General features: G+C 39.6%; 1 protein-coding gene across 2 annotated transcripts in view; it reads right to left on the reverse strand.

The window, feature by feature from the left end:
• The window catches only part of LOC110194586 (uncharacterized), a 186,410-nt gene extending 162,479 nt beyond the window's left edge, over positions 1 to 23,931 (reverse strand). For both annotated transcript variants that reach the window (XM_020967006.2, XM_020967010.2), the window contains exons 1-4: positions 23,850 to 23,931; positions 11,650 to 13,944; positions 10,414 to 10,528; positions 1,229 to 1,311 (exon numbers count right to left, since the gene is read on the reverse strand). In XM_020967006.2, coding sequence (XP_020822665.1) covers positions 1,229 to 1,311; positions 10,414 to 10,528; positions 11,650 to 13,489 — 2,038 coding nt within the window. In that variant the 5' untranslated portion in view covers positions 13,490 to 13,944; positions 23,850 to 23,931. The remainder of the gene's footprint in view (positions 1 to 1,228; positions 1,312 to 10,413; positions 10,529 to 11,649; positions 13,945 to 23,849) is intronic.
• Positions 23,932 to 24,535: the final 604 nt, after the last annotated feature.

The raw sequence follows: 24,535 nt of genomic DNA on the forward strand, positions 1-24,535 counted from the left end.
ACTGAAAAGATAAGAAAGCAGACTAGTGAAAGGGAAAGTGCACTGAACTAAAAAGTCAGAGAACTACAGATGATCCTATGATCAGAGGATGCACAATTTTATGTATGTATACACTTTGTTGTTAAGTTGTTTCAGTCGTGTACAACTCTTCATGACCCAAATTAGGGTTTTCTTGGCAAAGATATTGGAGTGGCTTGCCATTTCCTTCTCCAGCTCATTTTACAGATGAGAAACTGAGGCAAACAGGGCTAAGTGAGGTGCCCAGAGTCACTCAGCTAGTAAATGTCTAAGGCTGGATTTGAACTCAGATCCTCCTAACTCCAGGCCCAGTACCCTGTCCACTGTGTCATCTAGCTGCCCTATTGTGTACACTAGGGAACACAAAAAAGATAATTTTAAGACAATGTCTTGGTGAGGTTTGACAAAAATGCATGTGTCATCTCCTACACCCAACCTCTAACAAGCCATAATGTCCAATCCTATTATAACTTTCTCTGGTTTATTAGAATGTATCCTTTGGAGTTTTAGAATTTATCTGTCCTCTGAGCATGACAACTCTATATTTACAAGGTAGCTAACCAGGATTATTAGAATGTATCTGAGGATAACCACCATATCTTTACAAGTTAAGTAGATCCTCTTTTATACCCATTGCTTATCTGATCATTTAAGACAAAAAAAGGAATATTAGTGTAATATTAACAGATCAACAATGCCAATAACCATCAGCAAGGTTTCTAGGATAAAGGTGAGTAGTATCAGTGGGGATAGAATGGTGAGGAGGTTTTGTGAAGAGGTAACTTGAAAGTACTTATCTGAGAAAGGTAAAACAAACAAACAAACAAACAAACATTAGTAGTTTGTCCATCTTGGACTTATGTCAGACCTACATACCCTGTCCTAATTCTTTATTCTTTTGCAGTAGTTCTTTATCTGGGGTTCACGAATTTTTTTTAAAAAAAAATGTATAATTGTATTTCAATATAATTGCTTTCCTCTGTAGTCCTATGCGTTTTATTTTGTGCATTTAAAGCCATTATTCTGAGGAGGGATCACAAGCTTCACCAGACTGCCAAAGGGGTCTGTGACACAAAAAGAGGCCAAGGACCTCTGGTCTATTGATTCTCCATTTTGGAATTATTACTCAGGCGTAAACAACTCTTCTCCCTGCAATTCCTCTGGCCAAATGGATTTGAGCATTTGGCCCACTGGTTACTTGGCCACCTACCAGATGGACAAATGCTGTGAGAACACTCGGTGCTTTTTCTCTTTTCTGCCTTGGTTGAACTTGGTCTTGACATGTTTTGTGATCTAGAGAGCAACAGGAACACAGAAAATACTTCAGGATTAATATCTCCATCACTCTTTTATTTGCACAGCATCAGCTAGTAAAAAAAAAATGTTATATAAAACAACTCAATAGTATGATGGGCTGGTTGGAGAATTGTCCAGATGGCATTACTTCTCATTGAATTATTGAGCCGTTTCTGTTAACTGTATTAAGTGACTGTGGCTATGGCCAGGCCTATGCACATTACAAAGGTGGGAACAAGCCCCGTGGACCCAATAGGATTGCATCCTTGTGGGAATTAGGGGATGCTCCTTGACAACTGGCCCCTGACTCTAGGCTTTGAGCACAAAGTTTTCTTTGTTTCACACAAAATGGAAGGTTTTCTACTGGTAACTTAGTGCCTAGCAGTTTCACAGAGAGATAAAAATCCTTAGTGCTAGGACCTCAGAGCCTCTTCAGACCTTGGGAGTGAGTCTCCCACCTGGTATTGGTACCATTTTGAAAGGAAAGGAGACAAAGGAATAGGTATTGCTCAACAGAACCAAAATGAGAATTATTAGAATATATTCTTGCCCTAAGTATGACAACTATGTCTTTACAAGCTAGGTAAACCCACTTTTATAGTTCCCTGCTTATGTCTGATCCAGTTCATTACATCATATCAATACCTAAGCTTAGGGTAGCTACCAGCAGCCTCCTTAAGACATTCTTATATAGTCAAGAGATTTAGAACTGAGAATTCCCTAATCCAACCCATCCATTTTTACAGATAAGGACACTGAGGCACATGTCCATAGCTATACAGATAACAAGTGTAGAGTTACTCAGGCTCCAAACTGAGGTCTTTTGAGTACAAGCCCAGTGATCTTTCCACTACTTCAGGTTATTTTCTTATCCTTTCAGCGAGCTATATTTAGCAATCTGCAATTTAATTGGTGTGAGTATTCCTTCTACTGATGCAGGTAATTTAGGAGAGAAATCAATCAACAAGCCTTAATTAAATGCATAGTGTGGATCAGGTACTGTGCTAGGCAGTGGGTATACAAAATCATGAAAGTAGCTCCGCCTTCAAGGAGATTACAGGAAAAACAGTGGAAGTTATGGTTCTTGAACAGAGCCCTGAAATGGGGGGGGGGCTCTCAAAACTTACTGAAGTTAAAAAGTCATCACCCTTCAGCCAGGAGACTCATACATGTATGTACTGCTCTAAGCGTATACTCCAGCAATTTGTGGCCTGCTTAATAAGTGTGCCCCAGCTCACCCTTTGGGGGAAATAAACACGGAATCCATGTCCATTTAACTGACTGTGTCTGGTAGCACCACAAGAAAATGAATACTAACACCTCAGACAACCACAGCTATTCTGATGATAATGATCAATAACCTCAACTTTCCTTGTTAGTATTTAACATCTCATTGCCCTAGCCCTCAAACATGTCCCGTTAAATAGGACCAGCATTCCATGGGCTTGCTAAACTAGGGTCAGTTTATCATCACAGCACGTCATTCCACATAACAACCATATACAAAGAGGACACATTTCACTTATATGTGTTACAGGTCTTTCAGTTCCTTAAATATGCAGAAATTGTGAGAGTTTGGGTTAGAAGCTCACCACTGTCACAGTCATCCAAGTCAACCATGTTGTGAACAACTAAAGAACAGTAATTCTTAGGGAAGGACAATTACAAAACATGTCTACGATGACCTCTCTAGAGTTAAAAAAAAAAAAAGGTTGCTACAAAACCATACAAAATTGACTATTTTCAGAAGTAAAAGGAATAAAGAAGGCTGACTTTTAAAAAAAAAAGGTCACTAAAAGGGATTATTAAAATCAAATGACTCTTGTAAGCTATTATTGGCTTCCATCCTAAATTAAGTTTACTATTAATTATTATTATTATAAGGCTATTACACACATGTTCCACAGAGGAGGCAGGAACCAATGAGCTTTCAAAAGCTAAACATGTTTCGTGCCATGAAACAAATTAAATTCCATATTGGGCAATTAGAAGGCTGAGAGTCTATTATGCATGCATGCTTGAGTGTGTGTGTGTGTGTGTGTGTGTGTGTGTGTGTGTGTGTGTGTGTGTGTGTGTGGTGTTACGTACATTTTGGTTTACAAGAAAAACTTCAGATTTTTGAAATGGATATGAAGTCAGGCTTTAGGAAGATACAATATTTAACTTTATTTCTATGTCATAGATCTACTTTGAAGGATATACATTTCAGATAAAATTTAGATCTGTTCATCTATATGTGTATATGTATGCATCTAAATTCATACACCACATATGACAGCATATTGCACATATGTGTTAATATGTGAACTATAGATGTACATTGTAAGCATATCTCTTACGGGGGAGGGGGAAAGAGAGAAAAGAGGAACATAACGCAATATGGCTCCCTTACCAGAGGCTAGAATGAGACCCTCAGATTCAGTATCATTTGACACCATAATACATCATAGGAGTCCCCCACGAAAATCTAAGGTAGGTTTGGAGAAAACTGAAGCAGGAAAACTTCAGTAAACCTATGCAAAATTGCAGTAACACCTAATGCACAATATGATACAGTGACTTTTTATTTACTGACCATACTAACCTTCTAAAGCCTTATCTTACTTTGAAATGCCAATCACTCCTCATGGCCCTGTCAACTGCATTTGCCCATAAACATACTTTCCCCTTTCAGTTGGTATTGAGTTCTCACAGTGAAGAGCTCAAACATCCTGAGCCCAATCATATGTAGACATTTTCTTCCATATTTAGCACAACATTCAAATCAGACCTCTTGCAATGACAAAAACTACTGGACGTTTTAGTTGTCCCATGGAGTGTATATGTGTATATGCCAAAGAATGAATGGCATGTATATATACCTTTGCACTCCCACATGTGCACAAAGTGGCAGAGTAATGGATAGCAACAGGTGAGAGACAGAATTATATAGGCTGGCAATATAAATCAACATATGCTACAGTCTAAAAACATTTTAAGTGGATCATAAGAGTGATCATTTCCCTTTGCTCTGAGAGGCAAGAGATTGCAATTTAATCCCAACTCTTCCATTAATTTGTTTTGTTGTTGTTTTGTTTATTTTTGTCCTGGGGAAGTTCCTTTACCTAACAGGTTTGGTTTTGCCATCTGTAAAGTTGAGGGCCCTAGACCAGATGACCTCTAAGAGCCCTTCCAGATTTAAATATTATTCACTCAGAACATCCATGAAAATGAGAAGTGGCCATAGAGATTGTAGCAGGCACTGAAATGGATTTCTCATCACTGGAAGGAAGCAAAGGCCAGATGCCCATTTGTCAGGTATGTTATAGAAAGGATTCTTTCTCAAACATAGATGGTCCCTAATGTCTCTTTTAACTCTGAGATTCCATCATGGCACATTCTATGTGTGGTTCTCACAGAATAACTTGACCAATAGCAACTGAAAAGAATTAACATTGCTATGGGCAAATGCATTCCATAAAATCATGGCTTTAGAGTTTGGAAAAGACCTTAGAGGCTGATGAGTGACTAGCCCAAAGTGACACAGTTATTTGGGACCATTGCCAGTTGTCTTGACCTATGTCTTGCTACTGGACTGAATACTCTGGAGGAGTGAGTGAAGCTGATGACTTCACACAGCTCTACTTCACTTAAATCCAGTTCACTTGCAAGTCAAGACATCATTCTCCTGATGTCATTGGTCCTTTTAGACAATGAAGGACAAACAATAACATATAGCTATTAGGTATCTAAGATGTGATTCCAACTGAGGTCCTCCTGACTCTAAGCCTTTCTCCTACACCACACTTTGAGACAAGTTTAGAAGAGTGACATCAGCATTTCAAATTAAGATACAGCTTTGAAAGATTCATATCATTTCCCACCTGGTTGCTCTCCTGGACTTCATCATTGTCTCCTGAAACTCATCTTCCAGTAAAATCACATCACCTCTGAAACTCACTCCTCACTACCACCTCCCCTTAGGCCCTTCCCTCCCTCCAACCAGAGAGGGTGGAGGGTGGACATCAGAGACCTCCTCCCAGATCCTCCTCTTAAGGTGGCCATCTCATCACTTCTCACCTCATTGCTCTCCTGGCCTTCATCACTGCCTCCAGAAACTCATCTTTCTGCAAGATGACATCGACTTTGAAACTCAAACCTCCTCAGTACCTTCACAGCCTTCCCCTAAGGCTCCTCCCTTGCTCTCTTTGGAGAAGGTAGAGGACTTTCTCCCAGATCTTCCACTTCCAAACACCCAATTCATCATTTCCAGCCCAACTGCAGAACTTCATCATGTTTATCATGCCCCTACTTGAGGACCTCTTCATTTTCACCTCCTTTTAATTTGTCTCCCTTATTAGATTGTGAGCTCCTTGAGGGCACAAGGACTATCTTTTTGCCTCTTTGTATGCCCCACCACTTAGCATAGTGCCTCATCCATAATGGTCAACTAATAAATGTTTATTGACTGACTGAATATGGATAGGAGAAAAAAAAATAGCCACGAAGGTACATGTCATTTTTACCTTTTTCAGAGAAGCCATTTCTAAATACAATCTATCTCTTGAACAATTTTACAATGTTAATGAAACTGGCCAATTTACACAACGGTTTATAGGTTCTACCCTGGCATGACAATAAATCTTGTGTCCCTAGGTATAAGAAGAATAAACACAGCTCGACTATATCTGCATGGGCCATTGCTACAGGCTTGCTTATACACACACACCTCTCTGGGGTTCAGAAAACTTCATCATTCTCAAGTTTTTAAAGGTAGCACACATTTGCCTATTGCTTCAGGAATAGAGGGAAATGTGCTGCTCTGCTAATGATTTCTTTCATATTGTGTACCATCAAAGGAATAACATTTCAGAATTGTAGGCTCAATTGAGCATAGCAAAGCTACTCAATTCAATTCAACAACCACTTATTAAGTTCCTACTGCATTCAACACATTGTTGTAGTGCCAGAGGAGATAAGTTTAGAGAAGACAGGGCAGCTAGGTGGTACAGTGGACGGAGCATATGACCTGAAGTCAGGAAGACCTGAGTTCAAAACAGACCTCAGACACTTACCAGCTATGTGACCCTGAACAAATCACTTAATCTGTTTGTCTCAGTGTCTTGAACTACAAGATGGGGATAATAACCCGACAGAGCTGTTGTGAGGATCAAATAAGATCATATTTGTAAAGTATTTAACACAGTGCCTCATCCATCATAGGCAGTATATAAATACTTACTCCCTTCTATTCATAGTGCTTACATAAATTACACATGCCTTCTGAGGAAGAACAGCATCTGCATATGTATTACATACATGTACTGTGTGTGTGTGTGTGTGTGTGTGTGTGTGTATATATATTTACATATGTAGTATACATGGAGAGAGAGATAGACAGACATTCTTTAAACACAAGAGCTAAAATCTAAAGGCTAGAATGTGGGAGGTGAAAAAAGGTCATTACTTAGTGGCGCCATGGAATGAGCACTGGCCTTGGAATCAGAAATCCCAAGTTGAGGTTTCCTCAATTTCTTAAGCTATAAAATGGGCAAAATAACATCTGTACAACCCATCTCACAGGCTTGCTGTGAAGAAAGTGTTTGGAAAACATAAAATAGGGGGTTATACTATTGTTATTATTAATATTATGATTATCTAGTTTATTTCCCTGCCTTTTGCATATGAATGCACAAAGGCCTACCTAAAGAGATTAAGAGCCCTGCCCAGTTCACAAAGCAAGTTACAGCTGGAATTGGTCTCCAGGTCTTCTTACTCCTAATGAATAAATATACTTTCCACTAAATTATATTTATTCATTAGCACACACAGAGGATTGTCAAAAGATTTTTTTTAACTTTTTTAAAAATGAAAATACAAATCTTAAAAATTGATGCCTTCTAGGAGGTTATTACATAGTTGAACAGTAATTTACTCAAGGGACTCAACTCTGTTATTCTAGCACCTGTGTGACCTTTGTAAAGTCACTTAACTTAATCTCTCTAAACCTCAGTGTATTCATCTGTAAAATGAGGCAGTTGGACTAAAGGATCTCTAAGGCCCCCTTCATCTCTAAATCTGTGACCTTATCATGATTTCTTAGTAGTCAGAATCTACCCAATCACAGATTTTTGGAATCTATGAAAAAACTTTAGAGGTTACTTAGCTTAACCTGATTTTACAAATGAGAAAAGTGAAGCCCAGACTTTTCCTAAGGTCACACAAGTAGAAAATGGTGAAGCCAGCATTTGAACTCAGGACTTCTGATGTAGGTCCAGCACTCTACCCACTAGACCATCATAACTGTGTTTTCTTATCATTTTTTCCCCCATAATCATTTTGCACCGTCTTATCCCCTAGAGAGCAGAAAATGACGGAATCTTAGCACTTTATGAGGAAAAGACAAGCTTCCATCATAATGACAATGTCTCAAACCCTGATCCATCTCTGGGGGCCAAAAATTCCAGTCATGAGCTCTTGCTTCAACATTTAGCAAACTAGAAATAAAAAGGAAAGGTTCAAAAAACAAAATAGCCACACATGCACACACATCAGTTGCACAGACCAAGAGTACATCACACTTTAGTGTAAATTTTAAGGACTCTTTTCCTGTACTTCTACATCCTGACAACAAATTAGCTACCAACTAAGGATTTAGCCCTAATTAGTACAGAGATAGATAAAATTACTTAATGTAATTTCATGCTTGGTCTGGGTTTTTATCAATTCTATTTATCAAGAACTCTGTTTAAGAGTTTTGGATAATTAAAAGCAAAGCCATGTATGTGCTTCTTAGAGGCACCTGCATGCATATAAAGGCAGCATGCCTTGGACTTGGAATCAAGAGCCCCCGAGTTTGAATCCTGACTCAGATCCTTACTAGCAGTGTGATTCTAGGCAAAATATTTTATCTGAGTCTCAAAAGTTTCCTCGCTCAAAAGATGAGGATAACAGTAATACCCATCTCACAGCATTATTGTGAGGAACAAATGAGAAAGTATATAAAATTCTTTGTAAACTGCAAAATACCATATAAACGTGAGCTTTTAGTATTACAGTAACACTATACTTGTCTCAAGGTCAAAATTCCAGAAACCTCAACCCTCCAGAAGACAGTCCTAAACGCAGCCTCTGAACTATCTGACAAAAAAAAAAAGCATCATTATCATCATAACTAGTATTTATAGAGTACTTTAAGGTTAACTGAGTTTAGTAGGATTAGCAAGAATGGGCCTTGAAAAGCAGGCATCAGACTTCAGATTTGCTCTAATGTGCGATAGGGAGCGAATGTGAAACAAGGCTAGGAAGCAGATCTGGATATTTCTATATAAAGAGCACTCACTTATCATAACAATACCTTCCAAACCAAGGACAAATCACATCATGACTTATTTTTGAGTGGTAGGCTTAAACCATGATCCTTTAGAAAGATGGTGCTCTTGGGACTTAAACAAAAGAGGATTTGGAAGGTAATGGGAATTCTCAAGAAGGTGCGGAGATTAAAGGACCCTCCTGGCAACTCTAAACAAAGTTTGCCATTGCCAGATTTTGGCTGTGCTTAATTAGGCTATAGAAGTTCTTAGTTATACCAGTCTTTGCAGTGAATGAAGGGTCGTTCTCCCAGCTATGACGGGTACGGATCATTGGTTTAGATTTGGAAATAACAGTCACTTCCCTCTTGGGATCTTCCAGCCTCCAGCCTCTCATTTCTCTAATACTCCCCTACATCTTCCTAAGGCATGAGTCTGGCCACATGACTCCCCTCCTCAAAAATCTTCAACGGCTTTCCATTGCCTTTGGAATAAAGTAGAGGTTCTTCAGGCTAATATGTAAAGTCCTCCACACAGAGGCTCCAACATGTCGTTCCACCTTATTTCTTTGTACTCTCTTTCACATGCCAGCCAGATTGTACTAGTGGTCTATCTCTGTGAATTTGTCCAGTCTGTTTCCTGTGCCCGAAGGCATGCCTTCTTCATCGCTGCCTTTCAGAATCTTGCTCTTCTTTCCAAGGTCATCATGATGTAATCGACAGAGTGCTGGACGTGGAGCAAGGGAGACCTAGGTTCAAATCCTGTGTCAGTCATTTGCTAGCTATGAGGCCCTGGGAAAGTCACTCAACCTCTTTGTACCTCAGTTTCCTCACCTGTAAAATAAGGAGACTGAGTGGCCTCTAAAATCCCTTCCACCTCTAAATCTGTGGTATTCCACAAAGCCTCCTCAGCTCCCTCCCACATGAATGTTCACTTTCCTCTAGACTCCCTAGAGGTCTTTGGAGCTCACCTTTGTCTGGATGACACCTTTATTTTTTTTTTAACACCACCAATGATTTCATGAATCTGGAAAGGTCCTGGGGAGGATCAGTCAAGACGTGGGAGAAACAGGACTTGAACCCAGGTCTTGCTGACTAGAAGGCCAGCCCTCTGTCCCTGACACCATGGCTGCCTCTCAGATCACATTGTAGCTTCTATTATATTTACCTGTTTATATGTCACATTCCTACTAATGAAAATGTAAGTTCCTAGAGGAAAGGGACTATGTCACTCGTGTATATATAAACACATGCATATATAACATATACAGTATCCATATGCATTCATATATACACACATATACACACCCATACACATATAGGCATAATATGTGCAGTATATAATCATATACATACATGTGCATAATCTATGTAGGACATGCATGCACACATACACGTGTGTATAAATACATATGGGTTACATATGTGCATGTGTACACGTGTGTATATGCATGTGTGAAGCATACTATACACATGTGTATGTATATGTACTGTGTGTGTATGTGTTCAGCATCTGTATATATGCATGGGTGTGCATGTGTGTAGTGTATGTGTATGTGTGTGTGTGTGTATGTATGTATATACATATATACACGTAAACATGCCCACAGGGTACCTACGTTAAACATAGTAATTACTTCGTAAATTTAGAATTTAGTGAATTTCAAGATCCCAATTCACTGAAAAGCACAAACTATTTTTTATAGTTTATTAGTTTAGCTGGTCTGATCTCAAGGAAAGTTGTTGAATTCAGCTATTTAACTGCTTGAAATTAACATTGTATAACAGAAAAAAAGAAAGGGCAGTCAAACCTTAGTTCCTGTTCTCCACGTTTATGAGAAGGCCATGCCACACTGGATTTCTCACAGTAGTTCTTATAACCAGTTGCTTTGGAGGTAATTTTTATGGAGGCAGAAAATGGCCTCTCTAATAAAAAAAACAAAAACATCATGAAGTCAAACACGAATGATTTTCAGCATTAAATCCACACATTGTATACTACAGAGGTAGGCAGTTTAAGTCTGATTTCCCAAATACTTATATACAACTTGTACCATAAATCAGAGGATTTAGTCAGTACAGGACATTTTAATATGAATGTTAGGGAGAGGGAGGGGGAGGGAGTGGGGGGGAGAGGGGGACGGGGGAGGGAGGGAGGGAGGGAGGGAGGGGGAGAGAGAGAAAGAGAGAGAGAGAGAGAGAGAGAGAGAGAGAGAAAGAGAGAGAAAGAGAGAGAAAGAGAGAGAAAGAGAGAGAAAGAGAGAGAAAGAGAGAGAAAGAGAGAGAGAGAGAAAGAGAGAAAGAGAGAGAAAGAGAGAAAGAAGAGAGAGAGAAGGGAGAGAGAGAAAGGAGAGAGAAAGAGAGAGAAAGAGAGAGAAGAGAGAAAGAAGAAAGAGAGAAAGAGAGAAAGAAGAAGAGGAAAGAGAGAAAGAGAGAAAGAGAGAAAGAGAGAAAGAGAGAAAGAGAGAAGAGAGAAAGAGAGAAAGAGAGAAAGAGAGAAGAGAGAAAGAAGAAAGAAAGAAGAAAAGAAGAAGAAGAAAGAAAGAAAGAAAAGAAAGAAGAAGAAAGAAAGAAAGAAAGAAAGAAAGAAAGAAAGAAAGAAAGAAAGAAAGAAAGAAAGAAAGAAAGAAAGAAAGAAAGAAAGAATTCTGTTTAGCTACAATATAAGAGATTTTAACTACATAGTCTGGGTTATGTTTTTTTTTTCCTATGAAACCAAAATGATTTAATCAATTTCAATCTACAATGCACTCTGAATTTGGAAGATGTGCACCATTTTCCAGGGCTCAGTTATTAAAATGTATTTTAGATGAAAGGCACATGAAAATGCTGATTTACATATAAACTACTGGGTAGCAAAATGAATAGAATCATCAGGCTCATTGTAAAACAAATAGTTGAAATATATATTCCACAGAGGAAATAGTAGAGTATTTGTCCTCAAAAAGCCCATCTTCTAGATTGTTTTTAATTAGCTGGAGGATTCTTAGTCTACCAAAATAGGTGCTGGAATTAGCAAACATAAATCAATTCTTTCATTATGAGACCTTCTAGGCGAAGCTTTGTCTCCTTAATAGGATTGCTCAAAGACTTTGGAAAGAGTTGTTCTTCAGTAGTTTCTTCTTCAACAGAATCATGCTGTATATTCTTCTGTCCTGGCTTATCAATGTCTCTGTGAGGAATAGCTTGAAACACACTGCTCTCATCATTGGGTCTGATTTCTTCACCTATGTCTTTCTTCTCTGGATCCCCTTTCCTGGCATTGTTTTCCAAAAGCCCAGTGAAGTGGTTGGAGAAGGATAAGCTTCCTTCTTCTGAATTACAACCCCTCATCTTGTTCAATTGATGCAAGTAAAAAAAATATGTCTCCAGCACACTGGCTTTCTGCTCTGATTTCTCTGGCAGAGCATCATCTCCAGAGATCCTACAGCTACCACCACCACTTACTTGGCAGGACAAGGAATCTTCTGAAATAGTTTCAGGCAGGTCTGTGGAGACAGAGTAACTTGAGAAAACAGTATTTTCCTTACTCTCGCAAGTCATCTCCTTAGCAATCACTTTGGGTGTCTCTATAATTTTCCAGTCTATACCTGTTGGGGATCTGTTGTTGATCTGTTGATCAATCCTTACATTGCAGCACGTGAAACAGTGGTGGCCCGAGGTGAGCTCACATTCTGAAGCACAGTCAGAACAAACACTAGAAGTGACATTTTCTGAGGGATCTCCTAGTGTATTCGGGTGAGGGTTAAAAATCTGAATAACTGAATCATTGTCGCAGCACCTCTCATTAATTTGTCTTTGGCCTCTCTTTTGGATTTTGCTTTTACTGGCATCAAATCCACCATTAATACTAACTTCCTGACTTTCTCTTATTGCTTGACCAACAAAAGTCTTATCTTCCACACAGTCAGATAGCAATCTACTTCTATAGTTAAGGTCCCTTAGGGGGACCACAAAGTCTAACTTCTCAGAGCTTGATTCTCCTTTTCTCATCCTGAAGTCATCAACAGGGGAGTCAAATTGGTCAGTGGACAGTTTGCTCATAAGCATTGAGCCATTTTTATCCCAAGGGCTGTCAGCCCGAAACCTGGATACAAAATCCTTGGGTTTCCAAGTAGTTATTTCTCCTCCTTTGGATTTTTCGCTGACATCAGCCTCCCATCTGGAGAAAACACTGCCTTCCAACTTTGGGGACCTCAAGTCCATTGTACAAGGACTTCTGGGAGATGGGGAAATTCCTGAACTCTCTGTGGAGTCTCTGAGCTGAATACCTTTTCTAAAAGTTCTCCAGTTTTCCCCATTTTCATCAGTGCATTCATCTTCAGAGCTATCTGTTAGTGGGGCCCAAAAGTAACCATTGCCATGACAATCCTCATTGGTTTTCTCAAAAAGACTCCTTTCACAACTGTCTTTAGGCTGTGGATGAACACTGTCTCTGTCTCCTGGCTCACCTTGATTTTGAGAAGATGTATTTCCAGGCCTATCACATGTTGGTTGAATAAGAGTAGGCTGCCTGAAACCAACTAGAGGTGACACTGGGGGCCTTTTCTCCTGAAATCTAGCTTCCTGCCACCCACTAGACCAATTACCAGGAGACCTCCTCTCCTCAAAAGAACTTAAAAAGTCCAGAGGAAAACATGTCCCTGATAAATTTTCTGTAGGGACCAAAGAAAAGCTGAATTTTTTTCGAGAATCTGTGTGTATCCTCGGGCCATCATCTCGGGACTGTGAGGCGGCATGGCAGGAGCTCACAAAGGCATCTTGACGACAGTCTTGTACTTTTTTGCTTTGGCCAAGCAGAGACAAAGCAAAGGGTGGATTCTCCCCAGGACTCTTTAGCTCCTGGCCTTCATGGCACTTGGTCAGAAACCTCTGGGCCCAATTCATCACATGCCTTAGTTTCTGTGTTTCTGGAACCAGTACATCGTCAAGCAGGGACAGATCTAATTCAGAAGGGCAGCTGTTTCTCTTGCCTTCTTGGTGGACTCGCTGGCCTACCTTAATTCTATCTTTGGTTTTTTCACCAGACACTTTGGTTAATTGCTGACATACATTCACCTCCTCACTGGCTGCAGAGTGAGGTGACTGCCAGTGACCTCTTGAAGGGGAGGTCTGACTTTCTGAGGGGTTTGTTTTGGAGCCCAAAGCAGCTCTTGGGGAAGCTTTTAGTGCTGACTTGTTGCCATTTCCAGGAGAACCAGTCTTGAGGATCCCCCAATGCTTTCATAGTAAGACACTCGTCTAGCCCGTAAGAGCTTCAGCTCACAGGTTCGAGGGGAGTCTGTCTCAGCAGCGCAGTCACAGGATTGCCACGCACTTGTTTTTCTGGATAAATAATCCATCTGCAAACAAAAAGGCAGAAACTTTCAAACTTGCAACTGGTCAATCTTTTATCTGCAAAGGAAGAATTGCTCAGGCTGGGATTAAACGATCGTTCTGATTAAACCCGTTAGAGCGGTTTTGTAACACAAGAACAAAGCAACTAATGAGCTGTGGAACAAGAAAAGGAAAAACTTCACCATCTGGATTTAATTACATTTAGTCAAGATATGGTTCTTGGTCACCAAACAATAAAAGGGCAACTCTGACTTTTACAGTGGCATATGCTCATTTAATGTGTAGAAATCCCAAGAAGAGTTTTAAATAATTTCTTTTCAGGAGTTGCCCTCAGTTCAATTCAACAACATTTATTAAGGACCTACTATGTTCAAAGCACTGTGCTTGTCGCTGAGGATAGAAAGACAAAAAGCTAGTCTGCGCCCTCAGTCGTGTTACACTCTACTGAAGGAATGAAGCACACACACAGATAAGTACATTAGAAATGCATACAAAGTAATATAGAGGATTTTCAAGAATGTTAAAAGACTAGCAACTGGGCATCACTTACTATAATGTGCTTTGAAAGAAACTCTAAAGATGATGAGGCAGAGATGAGGAGGGAATGAATTCCATGGGAGAACCATTTGTACAAAGGTAAAGTGGAAAGAGGTAGAATATTGCTGCATTCAGTGAAGAGCCAGCAGGGTGGTTTGTCTGGAACAGAAAACATATGAAGGGGAGTGATATAATAAGGCTGGAAAGGTAGATGAGAGCCATACTGTGAGGCACTTAAATGTCAACCTGCTGATTTTGTACTTTATCTTAGAGGCAGGACATCAGTAAGGAGCCATTGATGACTTTCAAGTTGGGAAGTGATGTAGTCAAATCTGTTTCATTTATGGAGTCAATCAAGGAAGTCACCAAGGACAGTTTCCTAATGTACCCTTGACATCAGAAACATGTGACAATGTCATTATTAAACTGTGCCCCATAGAACATTTAATATAGATTCATACTTACTCCAGACAACTATCTCCTGTCTATTAATCTCCTGCCCTTGCTTGTCAGGACCTGCCTACCCTGAGTCAGGACACTTAATTTTTGTCTTCCCCGTGACCTACCACCATGCTGAGCACATAGTAGACATTTAATAAATACTTGTCAATTGATTGACTTGTAATTCCCACAAGTCCTAGGACAACGTCATGCATAGTAGGTGCTCAATCAATACCGGTTAGTTGTTCTGATTAATCTCAAGCAAATGTCTGTTCCGGTTTTCCTAAAGCCAGCTCTGTGCTAAAATGGTTATCCTCAACAGTTTTTAAGCCCTGACCATTCTTACCTATCAAACCAGAAAAAGCTATCTTTCTCTTTTGCAGAAATTGACCACCAAACATCTTAGAATCCTACTCCTAGTACAGAGTTTGCCATCACTACTCACAACAGAAGAATCCTCTCTCCTCTCACTCCCTCTTTATCAGCGTATTCATGCTGCCCACACTTTGCTATTTCTATTCCCTTTGAATACCATCTTGAGTCTATTTTTCCTCATTATCTGGGTAGTTTGCCTATATACAATCCCACTTGTAGAGCAGGCTAGTTTTAGGGAAGGTATATACCACTGGCTCTAGAAATTATGAAACAAAATAGCCCCATGAAATATTTTTGGATGTAGTATTTGGAATAAGGCAGACCTGGATTCAAATTCTGCTTCAGATATTTACTTGCTGTGTGATCCTGAGCAAGTAATTTAACTACTCTGTGTTCAGCTTCCTCATTTCTAAAATGAGAGGGTTGGACTCCATAGGCTTAAGCTCATTTGCGGCTCTAGATCTACGACATCTAAATTTGATTCAAATCTACAAACTCCAAATCTATGATCTCTAAATCAATAGTACCAGGACCTGTGATTTCCCTGGTGTGGATAATTCTCCATGCAGGCATTCACTCTATCAGTGCAGATCACTCACATCTCTGTAACCTGTAGTCTTTTAGAGAGACTTGTCCAATGTCTAACAGCATAACTTGAACCCAGAACTCAATTAAGCAAACTAAATAAGGTCCCATCTTATCAAGATTCCAAGATTGTGTTTTTTTTGGTTTTTTTGTTTTTGCTTTTGTTTATTTTTTCCCCATTATGCTGTAGGTTTTGTGTCAGAATAGTCAGTAGCTGAAGTTTTGTTTTTAGATCCAAAATTGACAAGAGAGTAATTCAAACATAAACAAGCTGGCCTGCCAATGAAAAAGAAAACACATGAGGGAAAACAGAAGAACCACATTCTCAAAATTTGTTTCGCACCCACTTAAGAACACTGTACAGACTGGCAGTGTCACTATAAACAGATGTTTGTTTAATAAAGTCTATATCTTATTCTTTATTTAATGCCAACATTTCCTTCCTGACAGTACATCATTGTTTCATCAGGAGCTAGCTTCAAGCCACTGAAAAATACAAGAAAATTTAGTCTTCGCTCATCTTGCTTCAGACTGCAGTCTACAATTGCCATCTACAGGCTTAGATGAAACATGCTAGTTGTCTCAATAACCAAAAGATCCCTGGGTTACTGAACGCAATTGTCTGATCTGTTCTAGCCTCCTGAAGGCCAGAGCAAAGGAGAAATCAAGAGGAGTGAGAAGAGGTCACAGCAGGTGCCCACATCAGTGAAATCACAGGTCATAGGACCATAAGATCCTAAATTCAGAGCTGGCAGGGACCTTAAAGAAAGAGTAGAAAAAAAGAATCACAACAAAAAGAGAAGGAAAAAATGAGCAAGATGGCAGGCCAAATGTGGTAGAAACGGAGTGATTTTGTTTAAGGTTACACAGAAGAAAGAGTATAAACAAAAGGAAAAGTGATTTTTGACCTAAGGCAACCCACAGTACAGCAAAAAAGGCTAAACGTATATGGAGTCCCTTAAATTCCCCAGTGCAAAGATGAACCTATTAGAAGTTTTAAAGTTAATTTTTTTTAAAAAAAAGATTTTTAGATCTAGGCATTTATGAAAGGCCATATGTGTATGTCTGAATTCCTTGCAAGTGTGTATTATGTTTCCAGTAATTTTTTAAAATCATTTTTAACTTTCAAAAAAATTCTACTTTTCTCAGAAAGCTTGAGAGGCAATTTCCCCCATGAAATCTGATGGATTGGACAGCTATTTAATATTTTTAGAATACTTTAATATTAGAATGTTAATTAACATTTGGAATGCTTTAATATTAAAATATTAATTTATATTTAGAATACTTTAATATTTTTAGAATACTTTATCATGGTAGAGAGGTTATGACCAGAAGGGTTCCTAGTCAGGACTGATAAGGTCAAAGGATGATCTTTGCTCTTTAAAAAAATATCCCTATGTAAGGCATGGATGTACCCAGTGTTATCACACTGAGATAATTGTACAGATTCCTATGAGTTCTTCGTAGATTTTTTTTTTTTGCATTTTCTGGCGGGTGAAATGAAAGCTGTCTTATTTCCAACATATTATTGGTTGAGTACTCACTTGGCTGCTGAGAAACCTTTTTACTCATGTCTGTGGAAGTCTCAACACGATTTGTATTTTCTTACATCCAGCTGAAATCTCAGGGGGCACACAATCCAAAGTCCCCAGTGTTGAACCCCACCCCAACCATTTAAACACAAAGCTTGAAGTCACTAGGCCAATGGTTAGTTACAATGACAAATGCAAATTTGTCCTCTCAAAAAATTTTTAATGAAATGTTTGACAGAGAGAATTCTTCTCATTCTCTCACCTAGTAATAAATGTTATAAGCCTCTGAGACATTCCTAATCCAGGCTTAGTATGATACATCTGGCACTTACCGTAAGGCTATTACCCCCTTCTATCTTTAGTTAACTTTTCACATGTCTTGTCTCTCCAAGTAGATGGCAAGTTCTTTGAGGGAAGGGATCCTGTCAATACCCCTAATTCCCTTCACTGAAAGAAATGGGGCCTCTTGGGAGAAGAATATCTATCAACAAGGATCCAAAACTGTGAGTCAAAGAGAGGAAGCCAAACTGAAAGTAAAAATATTTATTAGCATGTTAAGGAAGACTGATATCATGCTGATAGCAGCTCCATCTCCCTAGAGCATAGATTTCATTTTTATAACCTTTCAGGCCTTGCTTCTAGTACACAGCCAATCAGCAGCACTTTGCAGTCATTGAGGATAGATAAAGAAAGCATGTCATTGGAAAAATAAGGATAGAGAAAGAAGGGGTTCAGCCAAGGGGAAAAAGGACAGTCATTTGCAACTGCTGGGTTTATTATCAGAATAAGAAAGCATTCACTGTTCAAGGGTAAAAGATAAGTGACCAAATACTTTTATAATTATGAAAGAACTCCTTTTTAGACAAAACTGCAGGATGTTTTATCCAATGACAGCACGTAATTGTTACAACAGTGGATGAGCTTTATCATGTCCTTGCATACAGGTTAGGGAGTTTTTAATATTAAGCCATAGGATGGTTTGGGGATTTCTACATTTTTAGTCAATCAAGATGTTGTAAAATGATTGTGGTTCCAGTTCCCACACACCCATACCCACACAACCCCCATACACAAGAGCTAATATAGTGGCTTTAAAATGTGAAGGTTCAATAAATGTGTTAATTGGATGACTGAAGGGGTGTCCCAAGTCTGATTTATGAGTTTTCATTGTTAAAATAACCTCTTTAATTTCTCCCTACCCTGTGTCCCAGTGTACCACTTCTCACCAACTGCCCAGTTAATTTATCCATGGGAAAGTCCTAAAGCTGGAAGGAAGGACTGAAGGAAGATAATTTTGGAGCTGCGTAGAGAAGAGAGGAGCCAGGGAGTGAGAAGCCAAGTGGTACAGAAGCATGCCAATGCCAGTGGCCAGCTGATTCAAAGTAAGAAGTGCTGCTACCCTGAATTGAATATAATCAAGAGCAGGTAAAGTCATGTTTGACTCACTGAACCACTTAAGGAATAATATGCTAGGACAGAGTTTTGCTATCTTGCTGATACTGGGATGTGGTGAATTTGCTCCCTCTTCATTTCCTCCCCTTCCCACACTTCATCCAGTCTGGGGAACTGGCATTGCTTACCCTTAAAACGTGTTTATTTTATGCCTGTACATTTACAATAATTTTTTTTATCTCCAAATAAAGATAAGCTGGCTTTTATTGCTTTCTGAAGGTTTGCTATGAGTAGACCACAACAAAGACAAAGAACCTCTGGTTAAATAGCTCTATAGGTGCGAAGCTATACTAAATCAATGTCTCTCTCTGTCTCTCTTTCCCTCCCCTTTCTGTGTGTGTGTGTGTGTGTGTGTGTGTGTGTGTGTGTGTCCCTCCTGGAAAAGCCTGAATGAGTGACAGACTTGATGACAGACTTGGAATTAGGAAGATTTGGGTTAAAATCTCATTCCTGACACTTTCTAATTATGTGATCATGGACAAATCCCAAAATCTAAGCCTCAGTTTCCTCAGCTGTAAAATTGCCATAATATCTGTAATAACCACCTCATAGGCCTGTTGTAAAGATCAAAGGAAGACAGCAAATGAAAAGTGCTTTGCAAGCCTCAAAATGCCACAGAAACATTAGCTATTGTATTATTACCAATGGAAAGGGTTGACAAACTATATATATATAATCTACATCTATCTATATTCGTATATGTACATACACACATATATATAATAATACATATGTATATAAACACATACATGCATATAAATGCATATATGTATCGTATAGATACACACATATGATTAGATTTTACCCAAGGGCTGTAATTTGCCATCCCCTTGACCTAGGGAATGGCTAAATTCATGCCAAAAGTTTCCCCAAAAAGGACCTTAGATTTAAAGCTAAAAGAAACCTCAGAGGTAATTTAATCTAACCTTTTCATTTTGTAGTTGAGGAAACTGAAGCCCAGAAGAAAACTTCAGTAATTTGCCCAAGGCCACACAGGTACTAAATGTCACAAGTAGAATTTGAACCCAGTTCTTCTGATTCTAGAACCAGTATTCTCCACTGTACCACACTACCTAGTAAAAATAGAAGAAAAAAACACACTAAATGACATCGATTATTCTACTATTCACTTGAAAGGAAGAATATTAGCATTTTCCTTGGTTATTCTGAAATCAAGACTACCCCCCAGCCCCAAGTCACTTTTAGAGGCCTTGTAATCTTTTAGTCAGATTGGGGGAAGGATATCAATGACTGCTAGCATTTTGCATCATAGATCTAGAACATGAAATCAAATTTCAGAGGCCATATAGTCCAACCCCCTCATTTTACAGATGAGGAAACTGAGACCCAAGGAGATCAAGTGACTTACCCAAGATCACACATGTAATAATCATCCAGGCTTGAACTCAGGTCTTTTAACTCCAGAGCTGGTGCTCTTTCCATTAGACCCATGGACAACATTCCTTACCATCAGCAAATACTAGACAGCCTTTGGCAAACCAAGTAACCATTCTGCTCAAGCTAGGAAAGATTATTATTGAGCCTACCCAGTAGCCACCTTGGTCCATAGCTGCTTGGTAAAAGTCAATGAACCCAATACCCCATAGCATCATAAGATAACTATCTAACTCTATTAAAAGCAATTTGGTTTTTCCTAACAAAAGTCTACTCTCAGTGTTTCTGAGCAGCTAAGTAGATATCAGTAGTAATTCAGTAGGGAGATGCAACCACTAGACAGCAGAGCATGGCAGCTTTAGTCCTCATCTTGGCGCCAGGAAGCTCTTAACTTCTAAGCACCTACTCGTGAGGTAACCCTAGGCAAGTACCAATCATAGACTAGTTGAGGCTAGAGTAGTTCCTGAATCTCTATTCTTAAAAATGATTTGTCAATGAACCAACAAGTATTTATTAAGCATCTGCTGGGTGCTAGGTACTGGGGATACAAGTACAAAAAATTAAATAATTTCTACTCACAAAAAGTTTAACATTCTAATGGGGAGGGGGGGAGAACACCCACATATAAAAGATATGGCCTAAATATAAAATTAATATAAATATACACAAAATAGTTAAATACAAGGTACTTCAGGTAGAAGGACACTAGCACTGGAGGAGAATTAGGAAAATCTTCACGCAGATGATAGTGCCTGAGTTAAATCTTAAAACAAGAAAAGTACTCTGTGAGGTGGAGGTGAGTAAGGAGTGAATTGGTAACCATTTACTATTATTGTACATTTCTTGGTACATGTATCAGTTATGTGCATGAACTGGCGAAAGTGGCAAAAATGGAATCCCACCTTGGTGATCACAACTGCTACAGATATTTAACCCCAGAGAAATTTAAAGGAGCCACCATGACCTCCTTCTTTCTCAATCACTGGTTTAAAATTACAACAGAGGCTCTTCAGCCGAATTCTGGTAGTAGTTCCACAATGTCTAGTGCCATTGATTGAGTGGATCTTTTGTATTTCCACATGGGACTAGAACCATGCTCACCTAAGGACCCCTCCCCTAAATTTGCCCAGCTGAAGCAGCCTTCAAGGTCAATGCAGCTTTCACCAATATAATATATGAGAGAAGAAAGAAGGCTGAACAACCAAAGAATTAAAAACACAACGATGAAAAACACAGCTGCTGGAAATCACCATCCTAGGGTGGCCTTAAATTGAGTGGGTCCCTTTTAGAGCAAAATCCTATGCCTGTGTTCTCTCTTCCACGACATGGATTCAGTGCAAAGGTAGATTACTAAAGCACTTCTCTGCAAAGGAGAGACAATGTGGTCTAGAAGAAAGAGCAAGAGACTTAAAACCAGGAGAGGCCTGGGCTGGAATCCTGCTTATGACCCTTATTAACTGTGCACATTGGGCAAGTCACCTAACCTGAGTCTCAGTTACCTCAACTATACAACAAAGATGATAATACTTCTAGTTATCAGTCTCATAAAACTGTTATAAAGCACAAACAAGGTCATGCAAACACTCTGCAACTCTTAAAGTACCATATAAATGCCAATCGTTTTTCCAAGGTTTATTGATGACTTTGTTTTCAGATCAGTTAATTCTAAATATTATTAATATGTGGATATCACACTGATGCTTCCTTTGTGACAAAGAAACAGTTAGCCAAACCAATCCACATAGTCTCTTACAGTGTATGCAACATTCCACACCCATAGTTCCCCACTGCTCCAACGAAAAGAGGGCCATAGTACCAGCTATTACTACAGAGGAATATTATTAAGGTCATGGCTGTAATATTTCTATTTTAATACCTCAAAAGATATGAGTGATTATCTCAATGTGGGCACCCCCTCCACCAACCCATGAACTAACCTTTATATGAATTAGAAAGCAATTCCATGAATTTCTGCAGACAGAAAAACTAATTACCTAGTGGCCAATTCACCGGTCCTAAGTTCAAGGCAAATATTTGCTGTTCTTCAGTTGTTTTAGTTGAATCTAACTTTCTGTGACCCCATTTGGAGTTTTCTTGGTTTCTTGGCAAAGATACTAGAGTGGTTTGCTATTGTCTTCTCCAGTTCATTTTACAGATGAGGAACTGAGGGAAAAGGGCTAAGTGACTTCCAAGGGTCACACGGCTAGTAAGTGTCTGAGGATGGATTTGAACTCACGTCCTCCTAACTCCAGGGTTGATTCTCTATCCACTGAGCCTAATATTTACTGGCAATTCCAACTATATACCACTGTCTGTCAGAGTTTGGAATTTAAAGTCTTTCACAAGCTGACCCCAATCTACCTCTCACCCGCCTTATTTCACATTATTTCCCCTCCTGAACACTACCATCCAACCAAGCCGGCCTTCCTTCTGTTCTTCACATATGACATTTCCATCTCTGGTCTCTGTGTTCGTGTACAATATGTCTCCCCACCCTCCCACGCCCATGCTTAGAATGAGAACCTTAACTGATTGTTGGCTTTTAGTACCCTCTCTTCCAAAATTACCTTGAATTTACTTTCTATGTATCCTTTATATACTTATTTGGGTCTCCCTCTACAGAATGTAAGCTGAGGTCAAATATTGGTTTTTTTTAATCTTTGCATATAGTCAATGCCTAGCATAGCACCTAGATGCTTAATAAATGCTTATTGTCATCAGCCTAAATACCAAGCCTTCATAAATTTCTAGGACCTGCATTTCACTGTTCCGTCATCTTCCATCACCTTTATATCAGATGAGACCTAGGAATAACTCATATCTATACAGCACTTAAATTTTTTCCAGGTGCTTTCCTCACAAAAAGCCCTGTGGGGGTAAGCAGTGCAAATATTATTAACTCCATGTTATAAATGTGGAAACCAAGGCTCTAAGAAGTTACCTAATTTGTCCATGGTCACTCAGAGAATGGAGGCAGTATGTGAATCCTGTGAAAGTCGTAACTGGGCATGTAAACTTATGAGAAAAGAAGAGAGAGAGAGAGAGAGGGAGAGAGAGAGAGAGAGAGAGAGAGAGAGAGAGAGAGAGAGAGAGAGAGAGAGAGAGAGAGAGAGAGAGAGAGAGAGAGAGAGAGAGAGAGAGAGAGGGAATTTGTGTATATGTGTGTATGTATTTGTATATGTGGTATTCCTAAAGTCTTACTGAAGTTTTAAGTTATTAAAGTTTATATGTGTATGTATTAGGTATAGATTTAGATATTTCCAAAATCTTAGCTAAATTTAAGGATAAATCCCACAAGGTACTAAAGTTAATAATATTATTTCTATAGTGCTTTGCTTGGTAAAATGCTCTACAAATATCATCTCATTTTATCCTCACAACTATCTTGGAGGTGATATTCTCCCCATTTTGCAGATGAAGAGGCAGAGTCAGGCAGAGGTTAAGAGACTTGCAAAGGGTCTACAGTTACATTTGAACTCGGGTCTTCCTGACTTCAGGTCCAGCACGGAGTCAAAGAATTCAAAACATTTACACCTCAGGTCAGGCTGATTCTCCCCAAGCATCCAGTTATTGCACCCCGACTCCCCTACCTGGACAACCGAATCCAGTTCCTCTGTTGTTTGGAGGAGGATTGGGAGCAGGGAGACTGTTGGAACGTTCACATCCACAGCTGGAAGAGAGTGGGAAGGGGCTAGAACGCTCTGTATCAAGCGGTCCCCATGGAAACTGAAGAGTTGGGGCGGAGGGAAAAGAAGACGAAGCGGGATTCAGCTTCCTGATTGGAGGTTTCTCCCATCTCTCTTCCACCGCTGCCTGGCGACGATTCAAGCGCCCACCTTCTAAGATGTGTTTAGTGCCCTGCAGAAGAAACTCTTCACTTGTGTCCAGGGCAAAGGACGGAGATCCCGTCAGGGAAGGGACCAGGAAAGGAGAAAAAGACAAAGGGAAAGCCTTCTATTATCTTTCCTTTTTCACATAATTACTAAGCTTCCCAGTGTGGGAGGCAGATTTGAAATGTCCTTTCTGGAAAATGGTCCTGCGTCCCGCGCTGCCCCAGAGAATGCGTGGAGCAGACAGTTCGCGGAACTTCTCAGTCTCTGGGGTAAAGCAAATTTTTGGCCCTCCCCATCCACGGGGGCAAAAGCAGGTGGTCCAACGAGGTGTAGGGCCCGCAGGTGCTGCCCATCTCCCACCAGAGGGCAGCCTTGCCCCGTACTCTCGCTTACATTGTAATGCCAGGACTGTCTCCACTCATCGTAGAAGCATGACGTCTTAT

Source organism: Phascolarctos cinereus, unplaced genomic scaffold (assembly GCF_003287225.1).
Source record: "Phascolarctos cinereus isolate Bilbo 61053 unplaced genomic scaffold, phaCin_HiC Scaffold_4;HRSCAF=312, whole genome shotgun sequence".
Taxonomy (NCBI): domain Eukaryota; kingdom Metazoa; phylum Chordata; class Mammalia; order Diprotodontia; family Phascolarctidae; genus Phascolarctos; species Phascolarctos cinereus.